This window comes from Grammomys surdaster, unplaced genomic scaffold, assembly GCF_004785775.1.
Source record: "Grammomys surdaster isolate TR1022 unplaced genomic scaffold, NIH_TR_1.0 126381, whole genome shotgun sequence".
Lineage (NCBI taxonomy): Eukaryota > Metazoa > Chordata > Mammalia > Rodentia > Muridae > Grammomys > Grammomys surdaster.
Window position 1 is genome coordinate 1873538 of NW_021621176.1, and position 23738 is coordinate 1897275.

At 41.2% G+C, this 23738-nt stretch overlaps 1 protein-coding gene across 1 annotated transcript in view; it reads left to right on the plus strand.

The window, feature by feature from the left end:
* The window catches only part of Slc12a1 (solute carrier family 12 member 1), a 68491-nt gene that overhangs the window by 6194 nt on the left and 38559 nt on the right, over positions 1–23738 (plus strand). The window contains exons 3-10 of the mRNA XM_028760042.1: positions 1267–1398; positions 1542–1617; positions 7424–7519; positions 10512–10651; positions 12100–12210; positions 12588–12699; positions 14965–15092; positions 18344–18428. Coding sequence (XP_028615875.1) covers positions 1267–1398; positions 1542–1617; positions 7424–7519; positions 10512–10651; positions 12100–12210; positions 12588–12699; positions 14965–15092; positions 18344–18428 — 880 coding nt within the window. The remainder of the gene's footprint in view (positions 1–1266; positions 1399–1541; positions 1618–7423; positions 7520–10511; positions 10652–12099; positions 12211–12587; positions 12700–14964; positions 15093–18343; positions 18429–23738) is intronic.

A 23738-nucleotide genomic window follows, 5' to 3' on the forward strand; every position in this document is an offset into this window, starting at 1 on the left:
GAGAGAGAGAGAGAGAGAAAGAGAGAGAGAGAGAGAGAGAGAGAGAGAGAGAGAGAGAGATTGACAGACAGACAGAAACAGGAGACAGCCTCTCCAGGTGCTCAGAGGTCAGTCAGCCTACCATATATAGAACAACAAAGAAACCCTGTTTCAATCAAGATAGAAGGCTAGAAGGCAAGGGCCAACACCCAAGGTCGGTCATCCTCATGCCTCAACAAGTTCTTGTCTGCATCATACACACAAACACATGCACATATGCACACACATCATATCCAACACAAACTCATGCATCTTACATATTCATACACCTGCACCCACACATACAAAACCACATATATGCACATACATCATGCTGACACTGCATACATGCATACATCATACATACTCACACACCTGCATTCATATACACAAACACATACACATATGCACACACATCATACATAATACAAAGGCAAACATCCTATCACCCATTCACACACGTCGGAAATACAGGCATACACACACCCCACTCACAATTGAAAGTAAATTTGCAGGTGACTGCTGGCTACTTTATGGTTCTAGGATTTATTAAAAGAAAAACGCTTTTTACTGAATGTGTGAAAAGTACCTAATGCTTTCATCAGAAACTGACTGTACCGTATTAGCCTGTGTTGAGGTAGCCCATGCATGACCTCTAGCTACTGACCACTGGAAATGAGGCTAGTCTAAGCCAAGATGTGCTGTTAATGGAAAATACACATTGGCTTTTAAATTTTTACTTCTATAAAACCTCCTTGGTACTTTATACCGACTATAAGCTTGAATGGTAACATTTGGTACAGACTCAACTGAGTGAAATATAATCTAAAACCCCTTGTGACTCCAACCCCTACTACAAAGTGAGGGACCATGATTGCTAACACACCTCTACATTTCAAATATCAGTAATGCAATTTTCTATAAGAATTTTAAAATCTGATTATCTCCATCTAAACCTACGTTATTTCTCCAGAAGATTTTTCTCTTTTATTTAGCTTTTCTCCTTTGAATCCATTGTCTTGTGTATAGTTTTGCATCCTTCAGCCTTAGCCATGGCTGTAAATAACTCACAAAGGGAAGCCATTAGCAACCAGGGTAAGATACAATAACTACTAAATTACTTGCTGAGGTTATTGAAATATTTTCCCCCCAGAGTTTTACGGCTACTGTTTGGATTTGGCTTTGAAAGATTTAAAAAACAGTTTGTTGATCCACTACTATGTTTTGTTTTTCTCTGTAAAAATGCAGAATGTGACTGTGGCCCCTGGTTCAGCTGACAGGGTTGCTAATGGAGATGGGGCGCCTGCAGATGAGCAAGCAGAAAACAAGGAAGAAGACACAGCTGGAGTCGTGAAGTTTGGATGGGTGAAAGGAGTGCTGGTGAGCGAGGTCCTCTGCTACACCGAGAGCCACGCCCTAGGCGATCCCACAGGGGTCACCAGCCAGCCCAGGACACCAGAGTTACTATGAAGGTTAGTGGGGCTTGGTCCGGGATTGCTTTCAATTCTCACTTTCATCCACAGGTGCGATGCATGCTGAACATCTGGGGAGTCATGCTGTTCATTCGCCTCTCCTGGATTGTAGGAGAAGCGGGAATTGGTGAGCAATTTTCCCTCCTAAATAATTTTTATGCAAATTGCAAGGTTAATAACCAACTTGGTTTGCCTTCAGTGCTGCAGAAGATGAAGGTCACAGAAGTCATTTACACTTGAGCGCGCTTTTTTTTTTTTTTTTTTTTTTTGCCTCTGACAATGTCAGGGAAGAGAGATGGGGGCACTAACTCCTATGAGACTGGAATTTTCCGGTTTTCCCAGTAAGTGAATAGTCAGGTGAATAGTTCAAGCATATGAGCAGATAAAGCATATTCATTTTCAAATAACTATGGTCACACGTTGGGACATACTGATATTTGCCTCAGACTATCTCACTTATAAAGACTGACAAAACTTCACTAAGCAAAAAGGACCAGTGGGAAACTGGTAAAAATGTATATACAAATATATATGCCCTGATTAACAAAGTGCTGCATTATTGAACATTTTACAAAGAAAATAACTGTGTTACTATCACATACAAGCAGTAAAAAGCAAATTCTCAAAATATTCCCAACTATAAGCTTAAAATGATAGTTGAAATGACCCCAGTCATTGTAAATGATAACTTACAATGTAGGTAACCAATTTTTTTTTCTGAATAGAAAAAAAAGTGATATTATTCCAGGAGTGAGGACTTAATGCTTTTCATTACATTCCAATGAAAACATTCAGGTGTATAGATTGTTTATTTATTAAAAATGTAAAATTTATTTAGAAAAGTTACTTGAGTGTTACCAAACTTCCTAATTTACTGTGATAAAATCAACAATGTTACATTCTATATATGTGAAAACATTTGGATTGAGTTTTGAGGACAGACTCAGAGTGAATATTGATATGGAGAACCCAGAAGCTCAGCTGTGCCTTCATATGCTGCTCAGGAAGATATCTCAATCCGTGTTTGAAAAGTACCTGGTGTTACCCAACATGCCCTTTGAACCATCAGCTGACAACTGGAGCAGGAAGGCTCCGCTCTAACAGGGAGCACTGAGCCAGCCCCATCGGGTTTTTTTTTCCATGTTTCTTGTTCAGCAGCTGCTATGTTCCTGACAAAAAGGCTGCTTGCTGGTTTGATGATGCGTAGCAAATGAATGCCTACAGCCGCGGGGTCCAAAATAAGTATATGCCGTTCCATGGAAAAGCCACAGCTTAATATTGCCAAGGCTTTGCTCCAGGGCTTCATGCAAAATTAGGTTTTTAAGGGCAGTTTAGTAACTTATTGCGATCATCAAGACGCAGTTCTTTGTGTGGAGGTGTGAGCACAGACAGCCAAAGGCAAGAGTAATCCTTCCTAATGTATGTATTTAACACCCATCTGTTTGGGCAACAATCTGAACTTTAATCAGATCTTACTCTACTCTTCACAGCCAACCCAGTTTTACATTTATTGCAAAGGTATAAAGGATCCTCTCTTTGCTAAGCAATTTGCTTCAGTTTTAGACATTCGTGGTTTGTGTAGTTGAATCACACACACAAGTCAGTAGAGTTCACACTAACTAATGGTGTGCATTAGGTTGATTGGAGTCACTGGTGCTGTTCTTTCTCATGCTCCTTTAAATCTCAGAACAGAATAGAGTGAGTAGCAGAAACACCAACTTATCAACTTACGTAGCTATAAACCTAAAGCTAACTGGGTTAAGTCAATATTTGGTCCCATTTGGATTTCCGCGGTGCTGGTTTTCTCATGCATTTTGTTGACTTCCCCACTCAATGTTGCAGACATTCCTTTCTAGGGTTTAGACTGAATTTATATCCTCCTTCAGGTCCTGGATCATTTTTTTCCAAAACTTTTGAAATCTTCATCTGGCACTTTCCAATGTCAGCATCTTTGAGTTCAAGACTGTTGTTTTGGATAACTCTTCTCAGGAGGGAGTCTTCTTACTGGGCTTCCTGCTCTTTAAGGCACAATCTCTGGTATCAATTGATTAGGCAGCTTCTGTCATACACAGACACACACACACAGATAGGCACATACACACACACAGACACAGATGCACAGAGAGAAAAAGAGAGACAGAGAGAGACAGAGAGAAACACACACAGACACAGACACACACAGACATGGACACACACAGACACACACAGACACGGACAAACACACATATTTTGTCATGGAAATGAGCAGTTTGACTTACTTCTCTCTATATTGGAGAAGAAAAGACACAAACACAAGTATTTTCTTCTGCTTTAGGCATAGTTTAAGAGGAGGAAAAATTCTATACTTTCAAGCCTGGACCCAGGAGATAAACCAGGTAGACTGGTGACAGTAGTTATAGCCCACAGGCAGCCATTGTGGAACTCTGAGCCTAGGCTGCCCAATTCCTAAACACATGTGATAACCTGAGCTGCTGATGCTGTCTAGTTGTTCCTTTTTGCTGGACACCTTGCTGGGGCAGTATCATCTCCAGTTAACTTAACCATTATGCAGGGAAGCTGGGTGTAAATCATCTTTGTGACCCAGAGCAAGTCACTCACACTCTTTTAAGTTTTGCTTTGCAGCTAAAATATAGGAAAATGAGTTAATTCTCCCTCAATCAAGTATTTGAAGATACAGCTAAAAATTCTTGCTGAATGGGCAGATACAAGCTGAGATGGGCGAACGCTAAACTACTCATCTTGCTGCAGGATGAGCAAGAGTAACCTAAGAGTGGAATAGAAGGCTGCAGAAGCCTGGGATTCACTTCCAAAGCTCTGAACCTAGCAAATGTGAGCATTTTAAATAGACATCTCCAGCGCTTCCTGCAGTAGGCTGTGCAAGGGTCACATTTTCAGGAACCAACACACTGAACATTCTCTCAGCTGCCTTTCTTTCATCCTGAGACTTTTTGTTTTGTTTAATTGTGAGAGAGAAGCAGCTTCTCATTGTTTTCAGGTAGAAAGTGGTGGTCAGACCATTTACAGACATGTATGCAGCACAGTAGAGCATGGATGCAGCACGGTAGGATGAGAAAGGGGTCTCGCAGGAGACAAGGATCGGAAACCAGTGGAGTTAGCCTGGGAGTAACATCATGCAATGCAAGTTTGTGGGCCCATGCAGTGTCTAGAGTGTGCCAAACTTTCATTCTCCAACATCTAAAAAGCAAAATAATGTGTAGCTGGGAATAATGTACATTTCATGGCAGCAGCACCTGAGGCCACACGGAAGAGAGTGATGCTCCTCCCAGTGTTGCTGGAACAGAAAACATTTAGCATGACTGTTTCTTACAACCCTTTCTAAGGTTCTATGGCAGTGGTGTGGTGAAGTAAGAAGGACTGCTTTATATGTGAGAGAAAACAGCACAGAGCAAAACACTCTGGGCAGAGCTTCTGAACTCCCCGCAATCTCCCTGGATTCAGCTTCTTTGGTTAGGCTGTTATGGGGAAGAGGGGCTAAGTTTCCTTCTGTCCATCTTGGGTTCGTTGCCTGTGGTTTCATGCATTAGACTGTCTGACTGTCAGGCTAACAAGAAAACACACTTATTAGTGTATTGTGCACACACATGGGGAGGACTCCATAGTGGGTGGTGATTCAAAGGAGTAGTTAGAACATTTGGATGTCATCTTAACAAAAGGACAATGAAAGTGCAGAGAAGAGACCAGACAAAGAGAAGGGAATTTGAGTTTCTAGGGTGGACAAGTGTGGGTAGGAAAATAAGTAGAGAAATTTGCTAGAAGAAAAGGACTGGCCAGGAAGGCTGAATTCCTGTGGAGCCTTCTGCAGCCTGACAAGGGTCATTTGTCTCTGCGGGTGAGTGTCAGTTCTTCCAGATAATGGAAGCATGAACATGTTCACACAGTGTGTCCCTACCTGGGCACATAAGAAAGCTGAGAGATTTCTTCTGCCTGCTTTGCTTATGTTCATTGTATAGCTTGAAAAACAAATCCTTATAACATGGTGATACATTCCAGCATGTTATATGCCTGCCTAAAGACACACACACACACACACACACACACACACTGTTTGGTTTTTGGACTTTATCAGGTTTTCCTTATAATTGCTGCCCTTTTGAACTTCTGAACCATAATATCCTCCAGGGTGGCTTTTTCTCCTGCTGTATTTGTGCCTCACATCTCTCACACTGCCAACTTTGGCTAAACATGCAGAGGGCTTTTCAATAAACACTAACATTTATGAGTGTGGTGGGTACACTGACAGAGTAACCCCCTTGAATACTGCCCTTTGTGCACCATGACAAGAACTTTACACATCCACTCTGTAATTTAACTGCCATTTGGGTGTCAGAAAATAAGTAAATTCTGATGTCACATAGCAAATAAGTGAACATAGTTAAATTGGTTAATTGGTTCTGTCTGACTTACCCAGCTACCTAATGAACAGTTCTCTAATGAAGATATTTACCTGGAAAGTTAGTATAACCTTCATTTACACTAACAGCTGGAGGCTGTGTAGAACTTCATTAAAGACCAGGTTCATCCTACATTTTCCCCCGAATCCAATTGTTCACTTGGGGGCAACAGAGCTCTGCACATTCCTGATCTTGAATCTCTTAGAACCTGAATGGCAGGTCCGTGGCCAGCTTGTTAAATTCGAACGAGGTCTTTCAATGACTACATAGATCTGTTTGCTTTTATGTAAATGACCCAATGAGCTGTTCCACCATTTAATCGCACTTATTTTTCCTCTCTCAACTGAGGTCTCGGTGTGATTATCATCGGCTTAGCCGTGACAGTGACAGCCATCACAGGTTTATCCACCTCTGCTATCGCCACAAATGGATATGTCAGAGGAGGTAATTAAAGTTGTAAGCCAGATCTTCACGTGCAAGGTAAAGACAACGCAGGCTCCATTAGCTCACCACTGACCTTTCTGGGGTGTTTTCAAAGGTAATGCAAGTTGGTTCCTTTCTTCCTGCCAGACAAAGGGGCACAAGACAAATGAAGAAGGAGTTAACCTTTGTCAAATCCCCAACTTTCTCCATCAGGTTCCTCTCAAGCAAGAGAGAAGGTCAGATGTCATGTTTTCTCTTTCCCAGCCGGGGTAGCTTCTCTCCCAGGACACCAGCAAAAGTCAGCTTTTCCTTTCCAGGGCTGCACTTTACACTGGGTTGACTCTGGGATGCCGCCCTTCATCATAATGAGGGCCTCTTGGACCTGATCTTCAATGCCAGGCACAGCAACCTTTGTACAGAGAAACCCCACTGGGCCTAAAGCATGGGCCTGAAAAGTTAAATTAAAGGCAGCAGAGCTTGCAGGAGTAGGGAGTCCAAGGAAGACGAGTGAAATGTAATATCTTCTGTCTTTCATTGCTAACAGGTCTTGGAGTTCTTATAATACTTCTTTCCACCATGGTAACCTCTATCACTGGGTTGTCAACTTCTGCAATAGCAACAAACGGGTTTGTTCGTGGAGGTAAAATCTCTAAGATATCTAATATCTGCGTCACATGCTACGGGTAGGCACAAGTTTTCTATATACTTTCTTACTGATGGGCACAAGGAAGTGAGGCGGAGCTGAATTCGGAGAGCAGCATGGTAAGTGTAGTTCAAGTCCATTCAGGCCATGGCTAACAGAATCCTGGCACGTTACAGGTCCTGCTCCACGTGGAGTCCTTGAGGATAGCTCTTATTTTTCCAGGCCAGTCTGGACACTTCTTGCTGGCATTTATCAGAAAGTGACTCCTCCATGTGTGGCTACAGTTTTAAAGTACAGTGCATTTCAGGTGTCTCCACGCTGTCGTGGAACGGGACCGGTTAGAACATTTCAGGTTTCTGGACAGAGACTGACCTTCCGTGACCACTGCCGCTTCCTGAAGTAACAGTGATTTCTCTACCTACTGGAGCCAAACACCTTTGTTGGGGGTTTTGCAGGTCTGGGAGTCATCATCATTGGCCTGAGCGTAGTAGTGACAACACTCACAGGTATTTCTATGTCGGCTATTTGCACAAACGGAGTGGTGCGAGGAGGTAAGCCGATTGATTTACTTGACACTATAAACTGTGGTTGCATTTCCTGCCTGGAGGTGTTTAATAACTAAATGTGGAGATTTTATGTTGCTAACCGGCCCCCAAGACTTGAAACAAAACAAAATAAAGCAAAATTTAAGTAACGGGGTAAAATTCTTCTCAATTAAAAATGAAGAGACCAAGGGGGCGAGGAGGGCCCCTTTGATCCATTTCCTGTGAGGAATCCCATTGGATTCTCAGTACCTAGGTGAGCTACAGTGGTCCCCTCCTGGACCCCCTCAGCCTGGGTGCTCCCCAGTATCCCATCTCATGGTGGTGGTTCCCATATAGCCAACACTCTTGCACCCAGCCTTTGGGTTCTCCCTCAACAATCTGCTTCTATTGAGAACCATCAACAAAAAGGAAATTTAAAATAAATAAATAAATAAATAAATAAATAAACAAAACAAAGAGTTACTATCAAGTTTCCAGGAGCAAGCAGGCCTGAGTAGAAAACAAAGTAGGTGAAATCTGTTGCTGTTCTAGCTGTCCTCACCATGCTCATGGGGACGCCGCTGATTTTTGCCTTGTTTGTTTCATCCAGGTTTCCTCTGCTTAGGGTTTGATGGTGGTGGTGGATGTTTTCGGTTTTTATGATTTATTTTTGTCTTTAATTGTGTGTGTGTGTGTGTGTGTGTGTGTGTGTGTGTGTGTGTGTTATATATGTGGTGTGTGTCTGGTGTATATGGTGTGTATGTAATATGTGTGTTGTGTGTGGTGTATATATCTGTATCTGTGGTGTGTGTGTGTGGTGTATATATCTGTATCTGTGGTGTGTGTGTGTGGTGTATATATCTGTATCTGTGTGTGTGTATGGTGTATATAACTGTATCTGTGGTGTATGTGTGTGTGTGGTGTATACATCTGTATCCGTGGGGTGTGTGTGTGTGTGTGTGTATGGTGTATATACCTGTATCTGTGGTGTATGTGTGTGATATATATATCTATCTGTGGGGTGTGTGTGTGTGTAGTGTATACATCTGTATCTGTGGGGTGTGTGTGTGTGTATGGTGTATATACCTGTATCTGTGGTGTATGTGTGTGGTATATATATCTATCTGTGGGGTGTGCGTGTATGGTGTATATATCTGTATCTGTGGTGTGTTTATGTGGTGTGTGTCTGTGTGTGTATGTAGTGTGTCTGTGTATGCATCTGTGTGTGGTGTGTATGTCTGTATCTGTGGTATGTGTGTGTGGTGTGCATATGTGGTGTGTATCTGTGTATGGTATGTATGTCTCTGTGGTGTGTGTGTTGGGGTGGGGAGGTATTTTCAAATCAGTTTTGGTGCTAGAAGAGGCCAGAAGATAGACTAGAGTTACAGATGGCTGTGACCTACTTAACCTGGGTGCTAGGACCTTGAGTCCTCTATAAAAACAATACACACTCTCAACCACTGAGCCATCTCTTTTGCATGGTTTTGGTGTGGTGAGAGAATGTCGTACTCTGCAGTAACAGGCTGGCCTTCAATCCATGACAATCTGCTTGTCTTAGCCTTCCAAATTCCTTGACAGGCATGAGGAACACCTCTGTCCCCCTACCTCACCCCCAACCACCACTTCAGATCCTTGTAAACATCACCCTAAACACAGCACATCTTCTCTTTCAACTTATATTTTACTAATTGGTTTTTTAGAGATATATCTTATTTTATGTGGAAGAGTAATGCCTGAACCCATGTGTGTGCACCATGTGTGTGTACCATGTGTGTACCTGGTGCCCGAGGAGGTCAGAATTGGGCATCAGATCCACTGGAACTGACACAGCACATGGCTGTGAGCTACCACATGGGTACTGAGAATTGAACCTGGGTCCTCTGCAAGAGCAGCAAGTACTCCTAACCATTGAGCCACTTCTCCAGCCCATATTTGTCTCTTCTGACTGGTATGCTCATGTAACGGGCCAGCTAGTTTGCTGAGCAAAGTTAACTTTTAAAAACTCATGGGGATTTGCTCTACCAGACAATATGTTCCATTCTGAGAACTGTTATCCATAGTGAACACAGTTCCTTCTCTGTAAAAGGTGGTTTTGTTTTGAGTTTGCTTGTCACATGTTGACTTTGCAGACCTCATGACTAGCTCCACCTAAGAAGTCACTGTGGTGTACACGTTTTTCATCTAGCCTGTTTGCCGGTTATTTGCTCTACCTGTGATGTGCTTCTGTTCAGTTTTCATGTCACAGGAGTGGGTGGCCATAGACAACGCTTTCCTTTAGTGTTCAAGGAAGAACACTGGCTCTAGGCCCTACTCCCCAGGTTTCCTTTCCATTCCTCGTTCTTATTGTGAGAATTCAAACTTCATTAGGCTAAAGCCAGAAAACAAGAGTGGGAAACACACACCCCAAGACCAATGCTCACTTTACTGACTAGCTATCAGAAGAGTTCATGCAATAGAATGGAGGTTAAGAAGAGAAAAAGATCAACTACTTTGTTCTTTTGGGTCAGGGTTTTATGTAACCCAGCCTAACTTCAAATTTACTCTAGCTGAGGATAATCTTGCCTACCTAATCCCCCACCACCACCTCCTCCCAAGAGCTGGGATGACAGGCTTGTGCCGCAACACCAGAATAAATCAAGTTCTGCCATTTCGTTTTCTACCCTGGTCTGTCAGTTTCTGAAAACTTTGAATCGAAAATTTTATTTGTTACCTCATTAATTTGGATACTGTAGTGATTTTTTTTTAAAGAGTGATTTGGGTAAAACTTACTGTTATTATTTATAAAATCAAATTAGGATTCTACTGGTAAGTTTTGATAGTTTGAACTGTATTGTCACATAGTTTGCAGATTAGGTACAAGTACAAGGCAGAGCTAGCTACAAATACACATGATGACATAGGACTTCCAAAATTACTAGGACTCCATATACTCTTATTGTATAATGGTTACACGCGTAATTTAGAGGCGGGACATCTTGGCATCCTGCTTCAGCTGACACACGCTGTTTTCTCTTCACAGGTGGAGCCTACTACCTGATTTCCCGGAGCTTAGGGCCTGAGTTCGGTGGGTCAATAGGCTTGATTTTTGCTTTCGCCAATGCAGTGGCTGTCGCTATGTATGTGGTGGGGTTTGCGGAGACTGTGGTAGATCTTCTTAAGGTAATTAAAGCTTTTCTTTGTACCCACAAACCAAACAATTCAACTTCACTTTCTTTTACAGGGCCTGAGGGGATAGTTTTATGTCAAGATAAGAGGAGAAAATTTCAGTATTAGAGCTGGGGCCCCAGGCATGACCTCAGAGGATCTGGCTTTGAGTTCAGCTCTCACCCTACCATCTGGGAGACTTTAAACCAGTTTCTTATACATCTGAGGCTTATTTTCTAAAGCTGAAAGAGCAGTTAATATTACTGCTTTGTGCATTTCACAAGAGTTCAGTACCGATCAGGTAAAAAGGATGTGTGTAACATGCGAAGCTTCAGGTAGAGTGAGGACATTCTTTCCTGCAGCCACATCGCTTTGCTTACAAGGTTTCCAAAAATAAAGTTTGAACACGAGAACAACTCACTGTACAAAAGGAGGCCTTTCTTAGCTAGGTGTCCACCTACCCAGTTGCTCTGGGAAGAAGCTCTGTGAGCCCATGCAGTGTGGCAACTCCTCACCTTCCTCTTGTGCTAATAAAAGGCCCAGCTGAGTCTGATGATAAAAAGTACCTCTACAGGGAAATTACATAAATAAATGAGCACATTGTGTATTTCTTAAGGTACGTTCTTATCTTAGTCAGGGTTTCTATTCCTGCGCAAATATCATGACCAAGTTGGGGAGGAAAGGATTTATTTAGCTTACACTTTCCACATTGCTGTTCATCACCAAAGGAAGCCAGGACAGGAACTCACACAGGGCAGGAAGCAGGAGCTGATGCAGAGGCCATGGAGGGATGTTACTTACTGGCTTACTTCCTCTGAACTGCTCAGCTTGCTTTCTTATAGAACCCAGGACTACCAGCCCAGGGATGGCACCACCCATAATGGGCCCTCCCACCTTTGATCACTAATTGAGAAAATGCTTTACAGTTGGATCTCATGGAGGCATTTCCTCAATGGAAGCTCCTTTCTTTGTGACAATTCCAGCTTGTGTCAAGTTGACGCACAAAACCAGCCAGTACTGCTCTCTTCAGGGGATGTATTACTGAGTCTGTGTTCATTGTTCTTGAGTTGAATAACACTTTCTGATACTCATATTATAAGCTACCCAATTTTATTCCTCTAAAATTCCCCTTGGCACATAAAAGTAATTAGTCCTTTTGCTAAAACACAACACAAAAGGTGTGGACATGCATACTTTTATTTAGTGCTGCAACAGCTCCCAGAGCTGTGACTAAAAGGAATTTCTAACATCTCTAGCCCTTCGTCTTGCCTATCAAAGGCCTACATCACAGATAAAAAAATTAGAATTCTTTTGACTTCTGGAACTTATGAACATTTCATTTTCTTATTATCCTATGTGGCCTCAGGTATTTGTGTACAGTTTCTCTTATTATTGAATGTTCTGAGAAAGACTGAATGCAAAGAGCTATCTCTAACCATTTGAGTGATTCCCCCACCCCCCAGGAGAGTGATTCAATGATGGTGGATCCAACCAATGACATCCGCATAATCGGTTCTATCACAGTGGTGATTCTTCTGGGAATCTCAGTAGCTGGGATGGAGTGGGAAGCTAAGGTGAGCATCTCTGAATAACACTGTGACAAATGCTAGCCAGGCCCTGAGTTAATCGCAAGAATGAAAGAAACACCATGCTCACAAAGAACAGCTCATTACAACAAAAGGTGTAAGTCCACGCCAAGTCTGGTCAGGACTGCCTTGTTTCACCTTGCTTGCTGCCATTGTGGGGACATAGCCAGCAAGATGATGTACCTTCGTGTGCAACCATTGTTCAGAACGCAGCACTGCACACTGGAGACCCAGGTTTCATCCTCATTCGCTGGGCAGAGAGGAAGGCAGTATATTAAGCTTCATCTGTGCAATGAGAATATCTAGATTTGAATAGTCTGTATCATTGTTGCTTCTAAGTTGGCCCCTTTCCTGTGATGTCACAGGCTCAAGTGATTCTTCTGGTCATTCTTCTCATTGCTATCGCAAACTTCTTCATTGGAACTGTCATTCCATCCAACAATGAGAAGAAATCCAGAGGCTTCTTCAACTACCAAGGTAATTGTGACCAGTCAGTCACTGCTCAGTAAATGTGTCTATACTATTCTACCCATCATTACTTTTCTCACCCCATCCCCAGCCACCAGGATTCCAATGTGATCCAGGAAAGGGCCTAGAACTGGATTCTGGAGTCCTTGTTGGTTTGGTCTTGACTCTTGGTCATCAGCTGAACAGGTTATACATATCCTGTTTGGTTCTTAGATTTCCCCACTAAATCCTGAGGAAAGTTTAAAGGAATTATGCAAAGTATTTAACATTTAGAAGTAATTTTGAAAAGTCAATCCTTTTCAGTTGAAGATGTGAAAGTCTCTTGTAAATCTTTGAATATTATTCAGTGGTCACTAGATGGTTAAACAGTAAGAATAGAAGGTACATGTAGGGAAAGAAAACCTGGAACTGGGAAAAATGATCAACCATTGAAGAACACTAATGTTAAATCAAGTCCTCTTGTCTTCCTGAGAGACATTGTAAGGTTCAACCTTGCTGGACATAACCTGAGGATCACTGCTGAGCCTTTCATAGCAGCTCATAACCTCTGTAACTCCAGTTCTAGGGGATCCAGCACCCTCTCCTGGCCTCTGTAGGCATCAGGCAATCACACAGTATATAGACATTCATACAAGGAAAGAACACATACATTAAAAAAAAAAAAGGTTATGGGTGAATTACTTGTGTAACTCCTTGTGAGCTCACCACGGCGTGCACATTTGACTTTTTTCTCCCTATTCTGCTTCTCCTACTTTCTTACTTTCTACCCTAGCTTACTCAAGAGCACACAGCTGAAGTACACATCATATACATGTCCATGTACGTCACATACATGTATGTCACATACATCTACATATTCATATCTTCATTATGTATTCAGTTGTCAATATCTGTGACACCCCCTCACCATTTTTAAAGCCATGTGGCAGTGGGGGTTGGGGGAGGTCTGGAGAGATGGCTCAGTGGTTAAGAGCACTGACTGCTCTTCCAGAGGTCCTGAGTTCAATTCCCAGCACCCACATGGTGGCTCACAACACCATGTGGTTCTTTTATTTGCTTTTCTGTACAGTGGTTATTTTATTTTGGGGGGTTTTACTGTCCTTTCTTTTCTTCCTTTCCCCTACCTTGCATCTTCTGATGTCTTCAACTTTCTTTCCTCCTTTTCTCATCCCACATTCCCTTCTTTGTCCAGTTTCTTCCTCTTTCTGCCTTTTCTCAAAATTGCTTCCTTTTTTTTCTGGGTGACAGCCTTTAGCATTGTTAGTACCTCACCATGGTCCTGCTCTCTGAGGATGTGGCTATGAGGGGTAGGTGAGTATGGGCAGTATATTTGTGAGGGAGCTAACATGCTCCTGTGAGAATTATGGGATTTTGGTAATATTTATTTATTTTTATGTATTTTAATGTAAAACTTTTTTTCATACAGTGTATTCTGATTACAGTTTTCCCTCCCACAACTCCTCCCTAGTCCTCTCAATCTCCCCATAGGCAGAATTCCACACCCTTTCTTTCTCTCTCTTTTTAGAAAACAAGAAAATAAACAGGCAAACAAAAACAGAATAAAAACTGAAAACAAAGAAAGCTAACTAAAAATACACACATTTACATAAAAACCAAACCCAGCGGGGCAGTAGTGGTACACACCTTTAATCCCAGCCCTCAGGACACAGAGGCAGGCAGATCTCTGAGTTTGAGGCCAAACTCTGGTTTACAGAGTTCCAAGACAGCCAAGACTTCACACTGGAACCCTGCCTCAAAATGCAACCAAACAGAAAACATTAAACACAAAATTGGAAACCCATAATATTCAAGCAAAGGAAAGCAAGACCAAAAAAAAAAAAAGTCCAAACAAAGCAATACAAGACAAAAAGTCTTTAAAAATAACCATGAGTTTCTTTTGTGTTGGCCAGCCACTGTTCCGCATGGGGCCTCTCATAAGTATGGTTCATACACCCAGTGAGACTCTACTGAAGGAGACTAATTTTTCCTTCTGCAAGAATTTCTCAGCCTTTTTCCATTTCTTTTGTATTCAAGAAGACAAACAAGCATGATTTCTAATGTCTTTTTCAAAGCTCTGTCTAGAGGTCTAAGACTTAAACATGTGCCTACAATGATAGACACCTCAGTACTAGAATTAGAATAACCAATCGTTTCAAGTTGACTCTGCTGTAATTCTAAGGATCTGTTTCCACTTAGAAATACAGAAGTTAGGAGTGTAAACTTCTACTGTGTGGGAAAACCAACACAGTAATGTTCCTCTCACTTCCATTTCAGCATCTATATTTGCGGAAAACTTTGGGCCAAGCTTCACAAAGGGGCAAGGCTTCTTTTCCGTCTTTGCCATCTTTTTCCCAGCTGCTACTGGGATTCTTGCTGGTGCCAACATCTCTGGAGACTTGGAGGTATGCAGTTTCCTCTGCTTTCTAGCTCTGGTGGTGGGAGTGTGGTGTAAGCATGAGAAGGCATTCAACTAAATACGACTTAGAGCATGATAAGTCCCAGGGACTCAAGAATGAAGGTCTCTACTTGATTCCCTGGTTAGTTGCAAGCTTTTTCTCACTCTCTCTCCTTTCATTTATACCTTCAAAGGTAGCATGGTCTCAGTAGATGCTGACTGAGGGAGTAGGTTAAGGCATTTAGATCTGTTATACTAGTGACCCACCGCCATGGTAAATTCTTATATTTTTGGTTGTGAGCGGCTGAGCCATCTCTCCAGCCCAGTCACGGTAAATTCTTGAGCAGACAGTCTATGGCAGAAGAAAGGTCATGCCAAAAGTCAAAAAGTCAAAAAGTCAAAAACTTGTTTAAAATGGTTCAACTCCTTTCCTCACTTAATAAAAGATAGTTATGGACTCCTGTTTTCTCTTTACCTAGGAAAGTTTACTGATATAAGCTTCCAGAAGCTACCAGCAGGCTTTTAAATTGGAAAATATTGTGCTTTCTTTAGACTCCTTAAAAACAAGGTGTTTAGTCAATCCATCTTACTTCATGCCTGAATTAAGGCCATTCAGGAGAGGTAAAAAGCTCTGTTAGAGTTTGAAACAAAGGAAAGAATGTCTTTTACTATAAGCTATTATAAGTTCTATTCCATTCTGTTCTTTTAACACTGGTTTCACTTTACTGGATTGATTTTATGACATCGTAGATGAGGAAGAAGAGGCTTGGATTTAGCAAACGAGGTTAAAACAGGTGACATCTTCCCACCTCCCACCTCCTATCCAATTATGCTCATATGAAGTTGGTTATGTCACCCAGATCCCATGAAATTTTTGTGTGGGGTGAGCATGTGCCTGCTTGTGTTCCTCTGTGTGTGTGTGTGTGTGTGTGTGTGTGTGTGTGTGTGTGTGTGCTTGTGAAGGCCAGAGGTCAATACGGACACTTGGTTGTGTTTTGATATTCTGGAACTTGGGGAGGCATCAAGTAGGCTAGACTGGCCGGCCAATGAGCTCCAGCCATCCACCTGCCTCACCTCCCTAGTGCTGGGATTGTCAGTGTGCCCCAACCCCTGTTTGTTTCTTCTTTTAAACATAGATTCTAATAATTGAACTCAGGCCTTCGTGTTTATCCAGCAAACACTTTACTGAACAATATATTCTTAGGCAATAAAATACAATGAAAATATCATGTAGATTAGGAGATTAGGTAGTGCCCATCTCAGACACCCGGCCCTCTCCTCCTTCCCAGGAGCTGTTGTGTTGCGCACACTTGCTCGTTGGCACTGGAGACAATAGTGTGGAGGGAAGAGGCCAGATACACAAGTACTAGCAACACACTCTATACAGATGTTTCTAGAAGAATTAGAGCTTATGGATTAGTAGCTGCATAGAGCTGGTTACACCCATGTAGGGCAGTTTTGCTTGGTTAAGTCATGATCTCCAGTGGTCAGGTTGCATCTGCATTCACCACGTATGACCTTTTTGATGGACTTGATCATCATATTTAAGTTTTAAAAAAAGCCAATGCTCAAATTTCATTTGCCTATATTGGTTGCTCCAGGAGACTATTGTCTGCTGGAATTATACTTTTCTCTATTTGGTATTTATTGACTCCTTCTGAATGCCAGGTAGGCACCCTGTATAAGAAAAGCATGCTTGAAAATATTTGTATAAAAATTGAATTGAATATAATCCAATATGCTGCTTGGAAGTTACTTTGCTATAATTTAGCAATCCCTTTTCCAAATCACATATAATGTGATAAATTATCATGTGGATCAATTCAATGTATGTCTATACATTTATAAGCAAGAGAAAAACTCCCACTGTGACATAGGCTTGACCTTACCTTGTAACATTAAGAATTTTGAGAGACTGGAGAGTTTAGTAGATGATCCTTTTTGCTCAGCCAGAAAGGTTTTTCATTTCATTGGTTGGTTGGGGTTTTTTTTTGTTTATTTGTTTGTTTTAATTAAAGACAAGCCTAAGCTCAGTATTAAACCCACGCATGCCCAGCTATTGTCAATATGCCCAATGTGTCCGTGTGTCTGATGTATCTACATACAGTTCATAAGGAAACAGGTCTGTTGTACTTCCGTAACGTCCCTTTTGATGGGAGTTCGACTCGCTTCAGTTGAGCACTGAGTTTTTATTCGTTTGGTTTTTTTTTTTTTACATTAGGATTTGTTTATTAAGACTAGAACTATGATCCTCCTTTTCTTTTTTAATTGAAAATAGATTTTTTCATACCATATATTCTGATTACAGTTTCTCCTCCGCAAACTTCTCCTAATTGCTCCCCGCCCTCTCTCCCAGCCACATCCACTCTCTTCCCATCTCTCTTTAGAAAACAACCGGCACCAAGGGATAATAGTAAAATGAAATAAGATAACTCAAAATGAAACAAATATAGAACAAAATAACCAAACAAGAGAGAGAGAGAGAGAGAGAGAGAGAGAGAGAGAGAGAAAGAGAGAGAGAGAGAGAGGAAATGCATATAGACATAGAGATAGATATACATGTTCACAAACACAAGAATCCCATGAAAACACAAAACTGAAAGCCATACTATATTCATAAAGGACTTGTAAGGCAAAAACAAACAAACAAACAAACAAACAAACAAACAAACCTGACTAGATATCATAAGACAAAGAATCCCAAAGATAGTTTTGTGTTGGCCATTTACTGCTGTGCATTGGGCCTGCCTTCAAGAGTGGTTTGTTTCCCCAATGAGACTCCCTTGGAAAAAAAACCTAATTTCTCATTTGCAAATGGCTATCAATCAGAGATTGCTTCTGGATTAGGGATGGGAGCTTGTGTGCACTTTTCCTTTTGGTTCTAGGACCTCATCTGGTACAGACTGGTGCAAGCTCTGTGCGTTTATAGGCAGCACCAGGTTTCCTATTCCTTTGTTCACTCTAAACCAAAAGATCTGAACCTGTGGGTCATGACCCCTTTGGGAGCTGCATATCAGCTCTTTAATCACACTTAACGGTAAATAATATTATGGCTGGGGCTCACCACAACATGAAGGAATGTATTAAAGCATCATAGCATCAGGAAGGTGGAGAACCACTGACAGTCTGCCCTAAGACTCGATGGTTTCTTTAGCCCTTGCCTTAGGGAGCATAGTTTAACACTTTGAGAATACAGAAACAACTCAGAGCATCTGAACACTTCTCAGCTTATTCTCTCCTCTGCATATTTTTCCACAGGATCCCCAGGATGCCATCCCCAGAGGGACCATGCTGGCCATCTTCATCACCACCATTGCCTACATAGGTGTTGCTATTTGCGTAGGTAAGAGGAACATCTCTGATATCAGAATTGCAAGGAGTCTAGTGGTTCTTTGTGTCTAATGGATTTCGATGGAACATAAGTAAGCAGAAAGGTTTTTTTCATTTGTTTGTTTGTTTGTTTGTTTTAAGGCATCAACTTTACTTCCTTTCTTAATACTGAAGAGTTTGTATTTTGCAGGGGAGGGGTGATGAAATTGAAATGTAGTGTAAGCATCTTGAGATCAGTGCCCCAACTTTGACTGTAGTGCTGAGAAAGCTATCACTCCCAACACTCAGTTCTCTTGCCCTGTAGGTAAGCGAGAACCAGGGCAGAGCAAAGTAGTTTAAAAAAAAAAAAAAGAAAAACAAAAACAAATAAAACCCAAACTCAAACATGGCAAAGGAAATCATGAAAGATGAAGAATTCACAACAATATTGCCAACTTGGAAGTGTCATTGACACCAACTGCCAGGAAATCAGCACAGCCCCAGCTGTTAGCAGTGTGGAAGCCAGCTCTATGCTTCTCAGCGAGCAGAGCATGCATATGTGCCTTTTCCTTCTGCTCACAAGGCAAGCTTTAATTCTAGCTGCTGCCTGAAGCCACACCTCCTCTTAGGGCTATTGCATGCTTATGCCATAGTGGAAAGGAAAGAATATGTTTTCCAACAAGCAGAGAGGAAACCCTCCTCAGTGATAGTGAGGAATGCAGGCCTAGGTTAGACAACTAGGGAAGCCTGGTGACCATTTGACCAAAGAGTAAACTCTAGTCGTCCTTTGCTTAGTATAAGAAAAACTGGAAGAGTCCAATATCTTAAATTGGTTTCTGAAGAATAAAACCAAAAACTTAAAAGCTAAAACTGTTGACTATCTTGCTGCATCTTGTGTGAAGATGCAGGTAAGGTGATTTACTGTCCTGTGGCATTCCCAGCTGAGTTACACAGGAAGACATTTTCTAATTCAATGCCTTAGGACATCAACCACTTCAGAATAACACTGATGCCACCTGAGGTGAAGTCTTCCAAATGTGGTTTTAAGCGAGCATCTGTGTGCTTAAGAAATAGAAATGTTGAGAGAACTAGTAGCTAGAGAGCTCATGTGAGAGGCTCTCTGGGTTTCAGGTGGTAATTTGTGTGGCTGTACTTTGCCAGGCCATGAAGACGTCTCATAGAGAATCAATGTTAACAGAGGATCATGGCCTGGAGTCTCAGGACTTGGATCTGTTATGCAGGTCACAAAATATGTGGTTCCAAAAAGATGGTTGGATGTAAAGTGACCAGTGCAAAGAGGCAAAATCTAGATGGATAATATTTCTTAACTATCAGCAGCCATAAGTTCCACGTGTACAGAAAGGCTAGCAGGCCACCTCTCAAGCTTATGATAAAATGCTTTGGGAATTCCATGATTGACAGAATATACTTAATTCTCACCCCCTGGGGATTATCTTTTAAAGAATTCCTATCTATCTGTCTATCTGTCTTTCTATCTATCTGTCTTTCTATCTATCTATCTATCTATCTATCTATCTATCTATCTATCCATCCATCCATCTATCTATGTATCTATCTGTCTATGTATCTATCTATGTCTCTATCTGTGTATCTATGTATCTATGTACCATCTATGTATGTATGTATGTATGTATGTATGTATGTATGTATGTATGTATGTGTATCTATCTATCTATCTATCTATCTATCTATCTGTCTATGTATCTATCTATCTATCTATCTATCTACCTATCTGTGATATATGTATGTCCACATGTATGTTTAATTGCATGTGCATTTGTGAGCGTAGATGCGTGCATACTAGGGAGTACATGAAGATCAAAAGACAGCCTCAGGTAGGTCCTGGCTTTCACCCTCAATTAAAACAGGGTCTCTTTGTTGCCTACTGCTGTGTGTCTAGGTGACCTGCTGTCTTGCAGACAATCACTTGCCTCCCTTCCCATCTCAGCACAGGTGGGCTGTGACAGATCACTACCAGGCCTAGCTTTACATGGGTTCTAAGGGTTCAAATGAAGGTGCTCATGTGTGTGACTTTACTGACTGAGCCGTGTCTCCAGCTTCTGTCCTAATGAAAGGCTTATCTAGGATTAGAACTAGTGACCTCTCACACCAGAAGCAAAAAGCACATCTTCAGACCAATGAGCCACCTTGGGAACTGTCTTAAAGTAGTAGTAATGAAAGACCATGCTGGGGTGGAGTGAAAAACAAAATGAACATTAGTTGGCATTTTGCTTACAAAGAACATATCTTTTATATGATTTTTAAAATTCTTACATATAGTTTACATGTATATCCATATATTTCAATAACTATCAGATACATAATGGCAGAGATTGCAGTCAGAAAAACTCATAGGGATAGTAAAGAATTAAAATATATACTGAGTCTCTTTTCTTTGTTTCATTTCCTTGATATCTTATTCATATACATCATTGCACCTTCTGATCCATGTCCCTATGGGACTTTCTTATACCCCCTTTCCCTCCATTGTTACTCTTCCTTCCCCTAGTTAGTTCTCCCTCTACTTTCCCATCATATATATGTATATGTGTAGGCATATGTCTATGTCTACATATACGTGTAGGTATGTAAATAGACACACACAGATTTAGATCTAGATTTTCATATGAAAGAAAACTTGCAACCTCTATCTTTCTGTGTCTGTCTTATTTTGCTAAGCTTGATGATTTCTAGTTTTAGCCATTTTCTGTCAAGTAACATAATTTTCTTCTTCTTAAGAACACTTGTTGTGGGGCTGGAGAGATGGCTTAGCGGTTAAGAGCACTGACTACTCTTCTAGAGGTCCTGAGTTCAATTCCCAGCAACCACATGCTGACTCATAACCATCTGAAATGGGAACTGATGCCCTCTTCTGGTGTGTCTGAAGATAGCTGTAGTATACTTATATACATAAAATAAATATAAACTTTTTAAAAAAAGAACACTTGTTGCTCATGAGAAGGACCCAGGATCAATTCCCAGAACTTACATAGTGACTCCCAACCATCCATGACTCCATTATTTTAAGGACTCCAGTGCCTTCTTCTGACCTCTGCAGGGACCAGGCACATACATGGCACACATAAATACATGCAGGCAAAGCATACAGACACATAAAAAGAAGTAAGTAAGTCTAAAAAGAAAAAAAAAGTTTTATTTTTTAAAACAATTCTGTTTCTGAGAATCTATCCTGGGGAAATATTCTAAGATTTAGAAGAAAAAGTCAATGCATAAAGATGTTCATCCGACAATGTTTATGGTATAAAATAATGGAAGTATTCAAATGTGTGAAATTAATGAAATAGAAAGGAGTCTGATTGTCTCATCATTAATATTAATGGTTACTTAGGAAATATTGTTTTATCCCAAACACTGCCTTATGAGCTATTTTGTTCAGTTTACATACGAGGGGATGGATCCCATTACAATATCCACATAGACGTTTGCCAGTACATTTGGTTTTGCACTGTTCCCACCCCACCCCAGTTCTTCCCCTGCCTTCTCCCTGCCTCTCTCTTCCCCATGTCAAGTCCTGTTCCTGCTTTCCTCTTATCTGTGCCCCTTACCCTCTCTATTTCTCACCTCCGTTCTCTCATAATCCCCATTCTAGCTACATGACCTACAAACACACAGGTACCCACACGTGCATGTATAATTTTAAATCTAGATTCTACATCTGAAGGAGAGTGTGTAGTATTTGCCTTTCTAAGGCTGGTTTGTGTCACTTAGCATAATGATCTTCAAATGTGTCCATTTCTTGCCACTATCCTAATTTCATTTTCCTTTCTGACAGCATAAAATTGCACTCTGTAGACATAGCAGATTTTCTTCATCCCTTTGTATGTAGGTAGACACTGAAACTGCTTCCATGTCCTGACTATTATGGACAGTGCAGCTGTAAGCATTGATGTGCAGGGACCTTAGTGATATGTCTACCTAAGACTCTTGGGTATATATCCAAGAGTATATCTGGGTCTTATATTCAATCTATTTCCAGTTTCTTAAGGAATATTTATATCAGTTTCCATAAGGGAAACATAAGTTTACATCCCCACCAACAGTGGCTCAGAGCTCATCTCTCTCCGTATTCCCAGCAGTCCATGTTGTTCTTTGCTTTCTTTTTTCTAAGTTAATTTTTTTTATATTATACTATAATTACATGACCCCCTTCCCTTTTTGTATATGATGTTCGTTTAAGGATCTTCTCCAGTGTGGGTTTGGTGAACTCACCAACTTAGTCTGTGCCTGTCGTGAGATGCCCTTATTCTCCGTTGATTCTAAAAGATAACTTTGTGGATATGTCAATCTTGGTCAACAGTTACTTGCTTTGGAATATTTCATTTCAAGTTTTCTTGGCTTTGAGGGTAGCCTGTGAGATGTCTGGTGTTGTTCTGTTGCTTCTGCCTTTGTAGATAAGTTGGCACCACCCCTCACAGCTTTGAAGATGCCTTTTTCCTCTGTATTCTTGACATCTTGATGGAGAATCTTCTCTCCTCACATCTGTTTGGAGCCTTAAATGTTTCTGGAGCTTGAATGTCTGTCTCTCTGAACTTAGAGAATTTCTGTTATCATTGGGAGATCTTTTTTTCTTTTACAGCTTTAGTGCTGGCCTCTTTCTTCTGTGCTGGGGGTTCTGAGCTTCCGTGTCTTATTCACATCCCAGAGCCCTCAGATGTGGCCATGCTTGTTTGCTGCTGTAGGCTCTTATGCTGGCTTCTGAGGGCCATGCTCCCTCAACCCCACCTTCCATCTCTGACATTCTTCCCTCTGCTTGCCAGGTTTCCTGGGGACCAGTGATGTGGGCGATGTTTATTTCAGCCACTGGGTTTTTCATTTTCAAAGCTTCTGTGTTTTTGTTTGTTTGCTTTGCTTTGCTTTCCAAAACTCTCAGTTTCCTTGCTGACGTTTTCACCTGCACTGCTGATCTCCTCTGTTTTTTCTGTGTTTGTTGATGTTCCTCTCTGTGGTTTAGATTGAATTCATCTGATAGTTTGTAATTTCTTTTAGATTATTGATCATATTTACCAGACAACTGAAGTTGTCTGGTATTTTGCACATCTTTGGTGTCTTTGGATTTAACACTTGTGAAGTTACGATCTCTTGAAAAAGTCATGCTGCTGGCATTTTGAAGTTTCTTTTGTTTCTCTGCTGTAATTTATGCATCTCCTGGTTTAGATATCTCTTCTGGATGATATTTTTTAAAGGGAAAGGTCTTTCTTATTTAGTCACTCTTGTAGTCTCGGTCCCTACTACCAATCAAGAAAGAGGAGACAAACCTCTGTACCCACAAATGCACCAACTACAAACCTCTGTACCCACAAAT